This window comes from Parus major, chromosome 2 (assembly GCF_001522545.3).
Source record: "Parus major isolate Abel chromosome 2, Parus_major1.1, whole genome shotgun sequence".
NCBI classification, from domain to species: Eukaryota; Metazoa; Chordata; class Aves; order Passeriformes; family Paridae; genus Parus; species Parus major.
Window position 1 is genome coordinate 81032721 of NC_031769.1, and position 16552 is coordinate 81049272.

The 16552-nt window shown below is 36.5% G+C and overlaps 1 protein-coding gene across 6 annotated transcripts in view; it reads right to left on the reverse strand.

The window, feature by feature from the left end:
• Window positions 1–16552, reverse strand: part of ADCY2 (adenylate cyclase 2) — a 276092-nt gene that overhangs the window by 28441 nt on the left and 231099 nt on the right. For all 6 annotated transcript variants that reach the window (XM_015617679.3, XM_033512153.1, XM_015617680.3 and 3 more), the window contains 2 exons: window positions 8016–8153; window positions 592–711 (listed from right to left, as the gene is read on the reverse strand). In XM_015617679.3, coding sequence (XP_015473165.1) covers window positions 592–711; window positions 8016–8153 — 258 coding nt within the window. The remainder of the gene's footprint in view (window positions 1–591; window positions 712–8015; window positions 8154–16552) is intronic.

Genomic DNA, 16552 nt, shown 5'->3' on the forward strand with positions numbered 1-16552 from the left:
TGTTAATAAACTGTCTTTATTCCTTTTAAGTTTTAAGCCTGTTTTGCTCTTGTTTTAATCCATATATCACAACAAGAAATAAGTAATTTCTTTAGTTACTGGTTTAAAACCACAACAATAGTGGTACATTAAAGTTTTATTTCCACCCTCTCACACCATTTTTTACCAAATGTGCAATGACAATTTCACACTTGAAAATTGTGAATATTTTCAGGTCAGTCACCTGAAAAGATTCCCACCATGGGAAATCTGCTTGCAGACTAACCTGGCTTTCAGTGCACAGTCTGCTTTGCAGATGCTGTGTGTTGTCTTGATATTTTGTAATGTGTTAGCATGGGTGACTTAAACTTCCTTGTTATTATGCTGTTTCCTGCTTTTGAAATCTGACATTTATTAAAACCTCTATTTTCAGAAGTACTAATCTCATTTAACTTCCCACTTATTTCAAATGCAGTTGCAGCTGGCAAAAAAAAAAATCAAGCTTTTACGGCAGTCTCAGAAATGGGGGGGTGTTTAACTTCAAGCAGATCTGGTAACACTCAATTTAGTGTAATTGTTGTAAACAAATAAAGAAATGTGAAATGAACTTACCGGTAGGAAAAAACAGTTATTTTGTATACACCACTGTGTCTGATTACTTGAACCAGGAAAACTTGCATTTGATGAATTAAGAACTGAAGGAAAAGCTATCACAGCATTATCTAGGAAAAACTAGAAAAAAAAATCAACATATAATCCATTAGCATGACAGCTGTTTAAGGTCAAAATAGAGAATAGAAATGGAGAAGCAGAGAAAGCCTTGCATGTAAACTTAACTTTGGCATTTCACTATTTTTTGTATTTTAATTTGAAATAGGAAAAGGAATATGACACACCATGATTACTTGTTCCTGTATTCTCAAATAAAAACAACTTTGCTAACCTTCATCTGACACTTTCAATTTGAATAAAAGACAAAAATCTCTTTTTTATATTACTTTCATATATCAGAAGCTCACACATCCAAGAGACAATGATGAAATAAATTTGATATGAATTATTCCTGTGTTTACCTCAGCTTAATGTCCTATTTAAACACAGGAAGAATTAGAGAAAGAATAAGAAGCTTCACTGAAGTTGGTTTACACAAATGCAGTAACATAATAATGCTGACATCAATACCAGGACTAATGTAATTGAAACAGAAAAGGGAATCCAGTTATCTCTTCGGTCATTCAGCCAGTTCTTGGTCAAATTCAGCCAGTAATCACACAGGAAACCACTTCACTTGGAGCAACTAAATTTGGGTCAAAACAATTTATTGATTTACTAACATTAGATCTGGTCAGTCATAGTTTTGTAAAACCAGGTCTTGGAAACATGCAAGGACAGAGACCACAATCCCCCTTGGCAGCAGTCAGCAATGTACATGCGCTGTGACTTCTTTTATCTTTCTAAAAACTATCCAACCTCCCATGTCACTGCCTGTGTTGAGTGCCCTTTGATATGTTTTATAGCTCTGTGGAGAGGAGTCCGAAGACATTCTCTCTCAAACTCCCCTTCAACAGAGCTACAAGGTTGTGGATTTGCAAAGGTTATCAATACACCACCTACTACCAAAACCGAGCTGGCACTCACCTGTGTTTATGCAGTTGCACTTTTGTGTTCTCTTGATTTGCTAACATAACTGTGCATGTGAAATATGTACTGTGCATGTAACATTATTTGCTAACGTAACTGTGTATGTGAAACTACATATAATTAACCTGCCATCAGTGAACTACAAAGTTGGGATCAAGATCAGTATCAGAAATATAACAGATAAACCATGAAAACAGACCCAACAACATGTTAATAAACACCTACAGATTTTGAAAAACCCTTCTGTAACTGGTCCCAAAGAGCTCTAATGCTGTACACATGCAGAGAGTTACATGCACATCTGCCTCTTCCCACACAAGATGTGTGGGTGAAATGCACACACTCCCTCTTCTGGGAATGCAGGTTCCCCTACTGGCACATGCTGCTGAAAGTAGATGGGGGTACTCTAGTTTTATGTGCACCTGTGCAGCTCCCTGCAAGCTGTCAATGCACATGCTGGAAAGAGGTCCCTGTGAGTTCACGTGCAGGGACAAACCTGAGCAATGGTCCCTGCTTGTCCCAGCCCGTGCTGTTCTCTGCCCATTTTCATGATAGGCAGGTCACAGTATCCAACAGGCAGGCTGCTCTTGCTGGCTGAGGCAGAGGTGTGAAGCCAGGGAAGTAATTTATGACGGCATCAGAATAGTATGTTGACAATCATCTGTTTCCACTCACAGCTCTCTGTCTCCTGTTACACATTTCAACATTGCCCAGAAAGGTTGTGGAGTCTCCCGCACTGGAAATATTCAAGAACCATCTGGACACAATCCTGTGCCATGTGCTCTAGGATGACCCTGCTTGAGGAGGGAGGTTGGGCCAGATGACCCACTGTAGTCCTATCCAACCTGATCCATTCTGTGATTCTGATCCTTTTATACTTCTTTTCACACTATTTCCTTCTTTACTTAAGGATTTTTTGAAGTAATTTGGTTACTTTTTAAGCCAGCTGATGCTCATCTGCCTTGTTTAACAGAAACAATTTTGGGCAAAAGCCCTTCAGACAGCTTTGAGGATTTATTCCCCTTCCCTGCCTCCAGCTATTTAATAGATTTTGTTAACAAGGGCATATGCTAAGGGAACTGACATCACACTAAGAGTGCATATACTTTTTCTATAAACATGAAATACTCAGTTTCAGAATCCCACCTTATGCATGTCCCCAGAACAAAGATTATATAACATGAAGAACTCAAACACAATTATATTATATAAACACATATGGCAGGCATATTTATATATGTTAATTTATATTTAAGCATTTTAATTTTGGTTTTTAACTTTTCACAAAGCATTTCTGACCTATAAATGTTACATGTATACACAGAACACTATATGAAATATGGTATACCTATGCATATATTAATAAATATAAAAAGGGGAAAAAAAAGGATATGAAAGTGTTGTCACCTGCCATGAGCAGGTGACACTACTTATTTCTGAATGATGTGTTTGCACTTGTCTTTCTTGTCTCTCATCAGTTATCTATATCTGCTGTCTTGCTTTGAAGATACATATTATTCTTCAACATAGTATTTTTTGTAAGAGTAGGTTCAGTCCTACTAAGCAGTCACACCTACTCAAATGACTCAAATGAAAGCAGTATTTTTTATAAATACCAATGTTTGCCAGGGAACATCTAAGCATGCTACCATTACGTTCTTATTTTAACTTCATATATTCTAACATTTTTTTTTCTTTTCTTGTGTTCACATGATCTGCAATCCTCAGTTGTGAGTTTTCTGCCTTACATAATGAAAATACCTGCTTTCAATGGGAGCCATGTGGTGATAGACCCTCCCCTCAAAACATGGGATAAGAAAATTAGTGCATCTCTTGTCTGAAAACATCAACATAATACACTAGTTTAGATTTCACTAGAAAAGAAGCCATCTTTCTCACTGAGGTCTGAAAGTACTTGGATGTAGAATGCATATCACAGCTTCCTTTGAAAAATGCCAGTTGGTCTGGCAGTTGAGTCAGGACTTTTATTCCTAGGTCCTCACAAGAATACCCCAAGAATAGTGTAAAGAGTCCCAGATTCTGGTATCATTCTCTCTCTTCCCAGGCTTAAAAGGAGAGATTTAAGGACAGCCTGAAATGATAAGTTCCTACCAGTTATGCACTTTTACCATATAAAGGTGATACTGAGATATTGGCAAGTTGTAAAAGAACAATGAAAATCCAGAGAGTACTGAAATGCATTTAGCAGAATTTTTAGAGCATTTTGCCTCAGGGTTTGTACAAGGCCTCTTAACATCACAGTGATCATGCATCTGTTATTTGGTGTCTTGTGGCATATCTCTTGTTAACAGTCAAATTGACCAAATTAAAATTGCTCAATAATTTCTTTTTTATGACATTTGTGTGCCAAGCGAAAACACTTAACTATCTTTATGCCACCATGTATTCAATTCCTAGCCCCCTGTAGATGCAATATGTAGTGGCAAGTCACTGTCTTGCTCAAGGCTCCCACCAACAGAGGAGGTGAGGAGCCTGCTGGCCCTTTTTCTATCTCTTCCCACACCCTTGAAAGAAACCGGAACTGCTCTAAACATTATTTCAGAGCAGTGTCTCACCTGCTAGTGCATGTCTGCAAGTCTAGTGTACCTAGATTGATACTGATTTTTTTCAAGTTCCTTAAATCCTGTCTATAATCTAGAATAGATTTGTGACTGGGACCTGTGAGTACCACTTAAATGAAAAGCTGTGCTTTCTCTTTCCACCCTTGAGGCCAGGTCAACCTCTAGGCAGTGTCTATTCTTCTTGAAAGACATGCATTAGGCACCATCCGAAACAAAGGGTCTTCAATAAACCAGGCACTGTGGGGATGTATAATTAGAGTGTATCTGCCAAAGAGCTTGACAATTAAAAATACAAGGTCAGCAGCAGAGTCAGCTGCACTAAAAGGAACGTATATTAAAGAAACCAACTTTCCATTATGAGAATGAAAGCAGGTTTGATTATTTGTCATTATTTGAACATAGGATATAATTAATGACTTAGGGGAGGCTAATGATTGCATCATTTAAGGCTGCTTGTGCTCACAGATGTACATTAACCAATGGAGCAAAAAATAATCAAACCTCTTTCAGTATTCACATTCCTAAACATGTGTTCTTTAGGAGGAAACAGCCCAGTTGCCAAAATTCACTGGATGAAAAGAAAGGAAAGTAAGTAATAGCTACAAAATGGCCACAGAGATTATCAGAGGACAGGACTACCTCTCCAGTGAAGACAAGCCGAGAGAGCTGGGGTTGTTCTGCCTGGAGAAGAGAAGGCTCCAGAGAGACCTTAGAGCACCTTCCAGTACCTGGAGGGCCTATAAGTAAGATGGGGACAAACTTTGTAGCAGGGTCTGTCATGGTAGGACAAGGGGTTATGGTTTTAAAGTAAAACAGAGTGAATTCAAATTAGATATAAGGAAACATTTTTTATCATGAGAGTGGTGAGGCACTAGAACGGATTTCTCAGGGAGGTTGTGGGTACCCCATTCTTGGAAACACTCCGAGGTTAGTCAAGGCTCTGTGAAACCTGATTTAGTTGAAGATGCTCCTGACCATGGCAGTGAGGAGTTGAACTGAGTGACCTGTTAAGATTCTTTTTAACCCAAACTATTCTATGATTCTAAGATCCTGAATCCTAAAGCTGGTAGTTAGAGTAGTCAAGAGTACGACAGTACAACCCTGAGATTTTCCTGTGCCATGTGTTTGAAGAAGAAGTCACTGAAATCAAGAGCTGTTGCAACACTCTTTTATCATGCTGTATTCTTTGAGATCACATTAATCCCAGAGGATGGTGAGGCACAATCATTTCATGTATTGCATACAGTCATTCATTCAGCTTCCAAGTGTTGACCCTTTGCAGTCATGCAGTCCTACAGTCACTCTGGGCCACCTGGATTGCTCCATGCAGGATACTTTCTTGATCAGTTTAAAGCAGGTCAGCCTGACCAAAACCAGCTTTCCTCAGGCTCTCATAGATGTCCTGCTGTCTATATAGCTCTATATCTAATGCTTACCCTCTCCTTTCAACTCAGAACTATTTGATACTTAAGTGACATTAGCTGATTTTTAACTTCCCTTTGCTGATCAGGACTACATATGTCTCAAACCTGAACAAGAGATTTAGACATCTGTTGAAAAAGCTAATTTCAAATAAAATTGCACCCCTTGACCATGAAGACTGAGTTTTATTTGACATTTTGGTCTTAATGATGATTTATTAGGTTGTGGCATGGTTAGATACTTTTTATCTCCATTAAATCTTAATGGCTACATTTTGCCTTTTTCTACTGAAATGGATCATGGAAGTAAATGCAGTTAGTGGACTCTACATGTTGCTTGGAGATACAGTAACGATACTTCAGAGTCTCTCCCACAATTTGCTAATGCAATTTTCACAATCACATTTAAAGTCATTTTTGCTAGTCAAGCTATTAATGTTTGGTTTCAAGGTGGGAATTGTACTTAAAATCATCATCTCATGAATATCATGGAACATGATTATTTGTAACACTGTAAAATTGCTGATAAGGTACTAAGACTTTAAAATACAGCCTATTAGGTTTTACTATAACATTCAGTCCACATAAAATTGGACATGAGCCAATAAAATTAAAGCCTTTTCCTAAAAATTATGTACTGAAAAACTCCTTATATTTTGATAGAACGCCTTTTACTACTTGAAGGCCAAATTTGAAGTGGGCTGTACACAGTAATAGAACTTTAGTTTAAGCAAAAAGCAGTTTTTGACCATATCTCCTTTTAAATTTTTTAACTTAATAACCATATGCATGAAGTCTAACTCAATGTATACTTTAAACCCAAGTGGGTTCTTTCTTTTCTTCTGATATATTTACAGAGTTCAAAATAAGAGAAAATCTAGCCTGATCTTAATTTTACAAGTTACTAAATCTCTGAGGTTTATGCTGTTGTATAACTCACATGGCTAAAGGTTATAGTTCAAAAAGGCATAGAATCTTCAGGTAATGGAGAATCAACTTTTCAGAATAAATGCTTCAATTGCTAACTGCTTTCACTGATGAAAAGTCAGTTTATATTCTCATTTTCAACCACTGCTTTTTTGAGTTTCTTCTCTCCCAGCCTTACACAGTAAATTCACTTAGGTGAATTTTAGATTTTGGAAATGGAATTAGTTTTGTGTTTCTCTGCTCTCCTTCAAAAAAAGTAGAAAAACAAAAAACAGAAAACCAACATTAACAAGACTAGAAAAATTTAACAATAAAATTGGAGAGAACACTAACAGAAATTTCAAGTGTTCACATTTAAAAGCCTATATTATATTATTTGGACAAGTTTAGTACTTAGTGTAACAAATGATTGACTAAGGTCCCCTGAAATGCAGGAAAACAAAATAAAACAGTGTAGGTATTATCAATCTCTAAGTCTTTTATGAATCCTAAGTAGCAAAATACCAGCACTTCAAGGAAACATTAGAGTTGCAATTTCAAAAGCACCGAAATGTGACTCTCAGTCACTTGAAACGTGAATAATATGTATGCATTGATATTGTGATGAAAACATTGCCTGGATAAATGTTAGAGTTCCCATTTTGCAGCTACAGAACTGAACTGGAATACTTTCACAGGTTTATGAACAGAACACACCTTAGCCAACAGGACAAAACAAAAGAAGACTTTTGATCCCATGTACTGTTCATCCCATTAGACAACAGACCCTTCAGACTAAATGAGATGCATGCTTTAGGCAAACTAATGACAGAATTACTCTATAATTGCTATAGTTGCAAAAGAATAGTAAAATTATATGGATTTTCTCTGTTAGGAGAGAAAAGAATGGGTTGAAATGACTTAAGTAGATGTAAGCCCTAACAAATTGGTAGGTCAGTTCTTTTGAAGTTTTGACATAACTTTGAATTTTTTTTCCTATTTTGAAAAAAGACAAGCATGTAAAATCAATAATGTATACATTATGATCATTTTGGAGTCAGCAGAAGAGCATCACAGATCTGAATAAAGCTTAGCTTGTTTCACACAAAGTCTTCCACAAATCCCATGAGGAGATACTTCATTCTTTCAGCAATGCTGTTTTTCTAAGAGATGCATATGACTAAGGGACTTGTGCAGTTCAAATCTGGGATTAAATTCTTTTCTGTTCATTATAAAAAATATTTTTCTTTAACAAATTTAGCCAGGGTCTGAGGTCTTATTGAGCATCTTGTTTGCAGAGGTCTCAATTACACATTATGTTTTCTTTTGCTCTGCTTTACATTTCTGTCTCTGGCAATTGTTATCATATAGATTCCTGGCATAGCAATGGGCCATAAATTTAACATCTAAAAAAATACTAAACAACAGCAACAGCAAATCTTAAATGGACAAAAAATCAGAAAAAAATTACCCCATTTTCTCTTACCATGTTGAATACAGCCATGGTTAATATTATAGCAGTGGTTGTCAATGTGAGAGTGATCCTTGGCCAAGGACGGTTTGCAATTATTCCAGATGATTTCAGGATCCACAACAACAAAGCTGATGCTTTCTTACTACATCGCTAAGTGCAAACAGTTTGAAAAAAAAGACAAGAAAAAGATCTTTAGTATATTTAATTACTATAAACAAGGGTAGAATCAAGATATCTCAATACTGAGGGCAACATAAATCTTGCAGCATTGTACAGAATTACTTTATTATAATCTTATGAGAATTACAAATAATGATTAAATATGAAAATAAAGAAAAAATATTTAAAATATCTCCCATAATATCACTTCCATTAAATAATTATAATTTGCAAGTACCTCACTAAACATTCAATACATATTACTAATAATAGCAAAATACAGAGTTGACAGCAGTGTCATTACCTTTAACATCAGCAAAACCCTTGAAAATGAACTGACCTACCTTGACTGAGTTGAAAGAGTCATGTTTAGTAGCCTCTGGAAACTTCAAAATGTAAATAATGACTCTGCAAAGTCTTTGACACAGAATAAAGGCTAAATTTATCCCTGTCAGCCCACAAAACAGGAGAGTTTCCAGGCTTTTCTTTCTTTTTTTTTTTTTTTTGAGTCTTGTTTGATTATTCATTTTAAATGGAAAATAACTCATCAAAGCAAATCAACATTCCCTAAAACTATCTAGAAGGCAAATAAGCATTTCATAGGAAATTGGATGTAAAATTTGGCACAAAAAGTATTTAGTGAATAGAAAAATTTTCTTATATAGTGGCAAAAATTAACAATAAAAAACCCTGACTCATTTTGTCTGCTTCTAAGAAAATATTGCAAAGTCTCCATTCATATATGCATAGTGCCTAGAGGCACAAGAGACTCACAGAGAATAATCAACCATTTGTGACACATTCAATAAACATGAATTTTCCCAAAACTTTAGCAATGAAGAGACAAGGTTGCCAAAGCATCTTGTGCCCTTTCCAAATGTCAAATTCAGTTTAATGGAGGTCTCTGTAAAAAAGGCAAAGAAAATGTAAGGAACATGACAATCCCATAAAAAAAATTTTGTTTTTTTCAATATGTTTTCTCTGTTTACTTATATTATCTGAGATGGCTTTACATATGGTTTTCACCCTTGCTCCAGCCATCAGCAGAGATACAAGCTCAGGAAGTCCCAAAAATGAGAACTCAAGCATGATAAACTACCAAACATAGGACTTAATTTACACCTTTGGTGTATTTGTTCAAGTTTAATAGCTATGGCACATCATGCTAAATCACACCACTGCCCTACACATGGGATGCATCTTCCATGAAGGTATTTTTCATATTTCACGTAAGAATTTTGCTCCTAATTATACACTATTTGGACAAATCCACTGTCTAAGCAGAGCTTTTTAAAAATATTGTTTCCTTTTATGACAGGGAGTTTTGCATATTGAATTGAATAGATTCTGAATTCAGTTTCAGGAAAGTCAAAAGAATCGCTGAAATCTTAAGGATGGACAAAGAAAGGGGAAAATATGGGCAGTTTTATATACACATTACTCCTCCCGCATAGTAAAAACCCTCACAAATACATAAACACAAAGGACCTGCATTTTTGAACAGAAAATTCCATCTTGAAAGCCTTTTTGTACTCCCCAACCTTGTTCTTCACTCTTAAGTACACAGCAAATTTCAAGATAATCTGAATCCACATGTAGATTTTACAAAACTGTTGTCATCCTCCCACTTCAGTATAGTAAAAAGCACAAAGTATTGATTGCTGCTGTTGTTACAGAGGAGCGTTCTGATGGATGCAGGGAATGGATCTGTGTGAAAATGAATCATTCAGTTGTCTGTCTAGTCTGCCTAAAACCCAGTGAGTCAGGGAGCATGGACTTATGGCCAATTAAAACAGTCATGAAATCAAGCCCTAATTACTCTTTACCTTTATTATAGTTCACCTGGAGCTTTAATACAATTTAACCTATATTGTTCTGTGATTTTCTTGGAAATTCAAAAGCAGCTGCATAAGTTTAAGTTGCATTTAGACACAAAAAACTTGACAAGTACACTGAGAAAGTACCAAGAATGTAAAATAGCGAAGAAGTTTCATATATATGTATATGTATATGTATATGTATATGTATATGTATATGTATATGTATACCTGTACATTGTGTTCTTTCTGAATTACATTACAGGGAACTATACTGTTCAAGGAAAGTCTTTAGGACTAGAAATTCCAAGAAAATAATTTAATGATGGAAATATCTGATCTAAGCAAGATATGATTTATTATGAATTTTACAGGGTTTAAGTTATCCCATGAGAGGTTAATCAAATCAAATACAAAGACCAGTGATGATCAAAAGGGTAATGACAGTTGATGAGTAACAGAAGTCACTGAATTTTCTGCTCCTAAGATGAACATGGTTGCTGCAGTTATGATTTCATAGGGAAACCTACCAAGAAGCTTCAGTGAAAAATCTTCCTTTCCAGGATGCCCCGGAAAAGGGCGATTCCTACCTAAAAGGGTAGTAGGCTGGCACAGGACAGTTAATTTTGCTAGAGGGAAGAAAGAAACTTGAAATTGTGTAAAACATTATGGTATATCTTAAGGGTTTTGTGTATGTGCAAAACATATATGGCATTTAGGTGATGGGACACAGGAGAGGAAAGGAAGGCATAAATATGAAGAGCTGTATAAATATAGGTAGATGGTGGCAAGAAGGAATGAAAGGAAATGGATGCAGGTGAACATTTTTCTAAATGAATCTATTGTATATTGTTATTAAATTCTATCTCTAATCATCTTTTGTGTAAGTGTAGTCCTTATTCTCAGTCTGCATGTGTGTGAATGGTAGCAGACTTCAGGCTAACTTCATGCTGGACTAGACGGCAAGGGGCATGGGATGGGTGCTAGGCACTGGAAAGAGACCACATAGGTGAGGCAACTGAGGGCTGGGTGTCAGTAGCTGAACTGTCTCAGACCAGTCCCCGAGGAAACCCACAGGGTGTGTGGGGGACTGTGTGTGTAACCATAAACAACATTCAAACAGAACTGATTGGCAAGTATGAGATCTACATTTGGAATGACTCAAGGTTTAAACTAGTCACTTTGTAAAGGGGGCAGAGCCTGGGTATGGATATTGTATTGACTAAAATTTCACATGCCAGACCTATGAGGGAAAGTGGGCCAGTACAGTCAGGAGGTGTATATTCCATCAATCCCGATCCTCCAGAAAGAAGGAATTAAATGATCAGTGTTGATCATGTTTATGTGAGTGCTGCTTATTGTTATGTAGTTGCTGCAAGAGAGCTATTCTGTCCATGGATCTATGTGATTGGTCCTCTGGGTATGGTATATGCCCATTTTCGTATTGGGAATACATGCTCAACCTCATGACAGGTTGCACCTTGCACTTCATTAGGAGTGGGACAGGAGGATCCCCTCCCTAGGTTTTAAATTCCATCAAATTCTGCTTCACTGGGTCAGAAAGGAGCACTTCCCAGCTTCTGAACTCCACTGGACCCAACAAGCTCTAGCAGCCCTTACATTCAATTTGAAAACTTTAAAAACCACAGCTCAGTAAAAAATGCAAAACCATGTTGCAAAAAAAGGTCCTTTCATGTTTTACTAGTGCTACAGAATGTAAATGGAATTTTCTCTACTTATATGAATAATTTGCATTATCTTAATTTCGAGGATAAAATTAACTTTCACACAGAAAAATCTCTGTTGAACCTCAGTATTTAATACAAGAATGTCAGCATCAAATTATGGTGACTTTTCAAACTTTTCTACTTTAACATCAATGCTTCCAGTTGCTAAATTTGAACTTTCTTCATATTTGAAAGTAATCATTGAAAAAAATTACAGAATAGAATTCCTGAGACTACTTACTACTTATGTCCATATTGAAAACAGCATGTATTGCTGAGAACTCCCCTTATTTCAAAATACCTGGAAAACAGGTACAGACTTATGTAACTTCTCTACTAAAGTTCCTTGCAATAATACCAATTTTTCTTTGCTTATTAGATTTTTGAACAATATCACCTGACCTTGCTAATATATTTTAACAAGAAGGAACTCAATGAACTGATTTTCTACATTTCTTTCAAAAAATGTCTTCCTGCTACCATTAAGGAAAAAAAAAAAAAAAAAGAGTAATTTTATTGCTTAAGAAAGGTCTGGAGAACAACATAAATTTCAGGAAACAATATATAATTCAGCCAATGTGATTAATCAATAGAGATTTTATTATTTCCATTGCTTTTGCTAAAATTACAAGACACTGCTGGCTCTAACCAGAAGAACAATGGCAGTAATGTTAAGAGTGCAGCTTTTAAAATGAAGTTCTAGATAATTATTTCCACACAGAAGCACACCAAAGTGATGTATTTTTTACTTGGATGTTTAATGCACAGCTCTGAGTTCTGGAGGGGAAAGACCCCTGTTTATTTGGTATATCTGCCATCCCCACCTTATTTGTTAAGCCACTGAGGGTCCTGAAAGGAAAACTTGTGACAAAACCCTAAAAATCTCTAAGTCATTAAGTGGATATTCTTTGAAAAACATGAAAGAATACCTCGTTGAATAATAATTCCCTGTGGAAATAACAGATTTGCTGAACTTCATTTCACTTTTGAGCAGTCCAGATCCTGTTGATATGTAGTACAACTGCAGCAGTTCAGTACAGCTGAAAATCTGGGGAATCCCCGGAAGCAGAACTGGAGGGGTGGGGTGGGTAATCATTAAACCACTCTCAAAAGCAGATTTATGCATGTTTATTTTGCTGATTCCATCATACGTTTTTTGTTGTAAATGTTATATCTCCTTTGCAATTTTATAGATAAAATGGAGAATGAGATTAAAGAATCAGTTCTTGAAAGCATCTAAGTAGGACAAGACATCAGATCTCAGTAGCATTAGAGAAAGTATTACAGTGTCTATTCTAAGTAGAGCTTGCAGAATGTGGTTCAGTGTTTATCATTTATTAGAAATAATAGGTATTTGTAGTATGAGAGGTGACTAATGTATTACATTTTCATCTGAACATCTTAAATTTGATATGACAGCACAGCATGATAATGAGTAATAAGTTATTTTGAATATTCAGGACATTAAAATGTATCCTTGTGTTGTCTTTACACACACAAAAACCTACTTCAGCATTTTAATAAGATGAATTCTGTGTTTCTGAGTGGGAACAAGGAACTGGTGTGAGAATTAATTGTGATAGCTATGTTGTAGATGAAAGACAGTGTTTCAAGAGCTGTCACACTTCTCCTTCACATGCTAGTTGAGTATGGAACATCTTCACTGAAAACTTCTTATTTACAGAAAGCCAGTGAATCACATTTTCTATAGTTCTATTGTAGTTATTTTCATTTTGCATTCAAATGCAACTAGGTATTTTACCAATTCTGATGCTTCAAAGAATGCAGTCAAGAGAAACAAAACTGAGGTTTTTTTTACATGCTCATTTTCACTCGGAGTTGAAGACACCAAAGTTCAAGCCCAAAGAACTTGCTGACAGCAATTACACTGACCTAAGCTTGGAGAAGGGGCATTTTGCTATGCAGACACAAGCTTTTACTTTACATACTTATTAATGCTCTTAATCTTGATAAAAAGAACCAAAGTACTTCTAAAATGAGTACTGTAACATTAAGCTTTTGAATTACACAGTGGCACCTGTAAATCTAAGCCAAGAATTTTGATGTTGTGTTGTGCCGCAACCAAGTCATGTCCAGGGAAGGTGCAGCCACCGGTGACCAATGTGGGAAATCGAAGAGACAAGTCTCTGGTTAAACTTGGGAATCCATTTATTAGGGCATCACTAACACAGGATTTAACTGAGCATAAACCAGGGATGAAGAACTCTGAACAAAGGCAGGGTGGTGGGTTTTATGGGGTAGAGCAAGGATGGAGTTTATGATGGAGTTTGCTGGGTCCAAGAGGGATGCAACAAAGGAAAAGTCCCAGGGGCACAAACCAATAGGGGCACAAACCAATAGGGGCACAACAGGAGGGGCCACCAAAATAAATGCAGCATACACCACCAACACAAGAAGGGTAGAACATCCCCAGTTGACAGTTTACAAGTGACCTGGGGAAGGAACAACTTCCCCTGGGTCCACAGGGCACATCCCCCAAGGCAGAAGGGCGGACTCCACTCCTCCCAGGACTCAAAGCCATGCCCCCACCCCAACACCACCCATGTTGGGCTGCCCATCCAAAATCAAATTCCCATCTCTTTGGGCAGTGGTACTCCACATTTTGAATCATACAAAATGCATCTAGGTGAAAAGTCTACTCAATTTCTACTTCATGCAACTGGCTGGACAAAATCTAGAATTCTGAATAAAGAAATAACAGCAAAAAATAAAGTCAGCATCACATTTTTAATTTCACCATACTTTGTGTGTTAAATATCCTTTACAACAGGTCACGTTAAAATGGCCACGTGGTTCACTTCAGCTGTGCCATTCAAAGGAAAGAACATCAGTGACCTGCAGAAAAATGCCTTTAGACAGTCAGAGTTCAGTCCTGGCACTTCCTGTGCTGCTTTCCTCACTCAAAAAAAATGTACAATGACTGTGTTATATGCTATTTTAAGTTAAGATGTTCTCAGTCCTTATCTTCAAGGTTTTCCTTTTTCTCAGAAAATATTTAAAGAGCCACTAGTTTTGCGAAGAATCAAACCTGAATGACAGACATTTTAAGGACAATGCTCAAGGCACTGAACTAGAGGAAGGATTTCCAAATTTGTAGGAAAAATTGTTTGCACGCTAGCAAGCAAACTTGGGTATCTATTTGAAATTAACTAGCAATCTCATAGTGGGCAAAGACACTAAAGGGCAGTATTGCTGGATTTAAAAAGTTATTAAAAAAGAATTTTTGACAAAGCAGACATAAAGAATGTGGTTTTCACCAAGTTAGGAAATTCTTCAGCTGGCTTCAATCATATAACTAATATTGTAAACATGTAACTCAAGAAGCTGAATAAGAAGGATTTTTGTTCCTGAAATCAGTATACTTAAAACAGCTCCTGAAGTCTGAACATGGTACTTAACTAAGTGGTGATGGATTTGCTGTTGTAGTGCCTATGCTAGAGACTCTTCAGAATGACTTTTAGCACTGATGACCCTCTTTCATGGGCCCTGTTGTAGGTGCCAAAGTGTCTCTTTAGGTTCTCCTTGCCTAAACATCCCTGTTTTAATCTTCATTTACAAGCAAAGCCTTACATCTGAAGAAACTAAAGGGCCTAGATCTTTCATCTATATCTGCATTTAAAAGACACTCATATCAAAGGTAAAATTCCAGACTGAAAATATTTTCCAAGTAGTGCTGGTATATTCCTTTCCTTACAGAGTTTTAAAATATCTTATGGGTGCACAGTCGTTCTGATTTTACCTAAGTACCAATGTCAATTGCTTTAAAATATAGCCCCCTGCAAAAAAAAGGTAAAGATTGTGTATCACTCTTTATACAATGATATGGTGTAAATAATGTGCTCTCTTCTAGCAGGGACAGGGCTCATGTACTGGTGGCTCTTTGTCAAACACTTCAGTAACCTCAAATCAGAACATCTTTCTCAACTTTGAAGCCAGTTATTTCTGCTGTTTGTTTTGTTGGCATTATGTTCTGCTAATTCCATGATTCAATTTGAATCATGATTTTTGAAGGGTGAAGATTTGGTTAAGGGTTAGAAGCAATTTATAATGATCAAGATATAAGTCATATAAGCAAATGGTAGGTTAATGATTATTAGATGCTTAAGCCAGAGTTAATGGTTATATTGTTTGCTATTATGAGCTTGTTTATAAAAGAAAGTGGAGTAAGTGACCCGTTATAAGAAGAGATTGAAACCAGTGAGAGCAACGGCACCTAGACTCTATACCAACAAATCACCAAGCAGGGGACCTTGGATCGTGCCAGAGGGTCACAAAGACCTGATGAAGACTTTTCTGACTTCATCTTTCAAGGATCACTGACCCAATTTGAAACCACTGACCTAAATCAGGAGAAGAATTGTGCACGCATGAAGGACTAATAGCCTCATTTTAATTCTGAATGGGGATAAGAGGTGCTCAGGTTATACATACGTATTGTATGCAAAATTTTAAGAATAAGTAAAAGGAAGAAAACTTTGTTCAAGGTGGTCCCACCTTTTGGGAATGACCCCATGCCACCCTCTGGTGAATAAACACACCACTTTCTAACTTTAATTAGTTAAAAGGTCTTTGTCTGTGGTCATATCGGTTTTTATTGATTCAAATTGGGTATTTAAGAGAGACTATAAACATGTTCAAATGAGATGACATTACTTCTGTCTTCTTTGTTAGCTTAAGTAGTCAAACAGGTTGCAAGGTATAAACATATGCAACAAAAAGCTATTTCATATTAATGGAAAGTTACTGGCATAAAGAGAATGTCGCATCAATTAAGTATATTATATCCCAGGTAACACAAATAGATTTTTGAGAGAGTACTTGCATC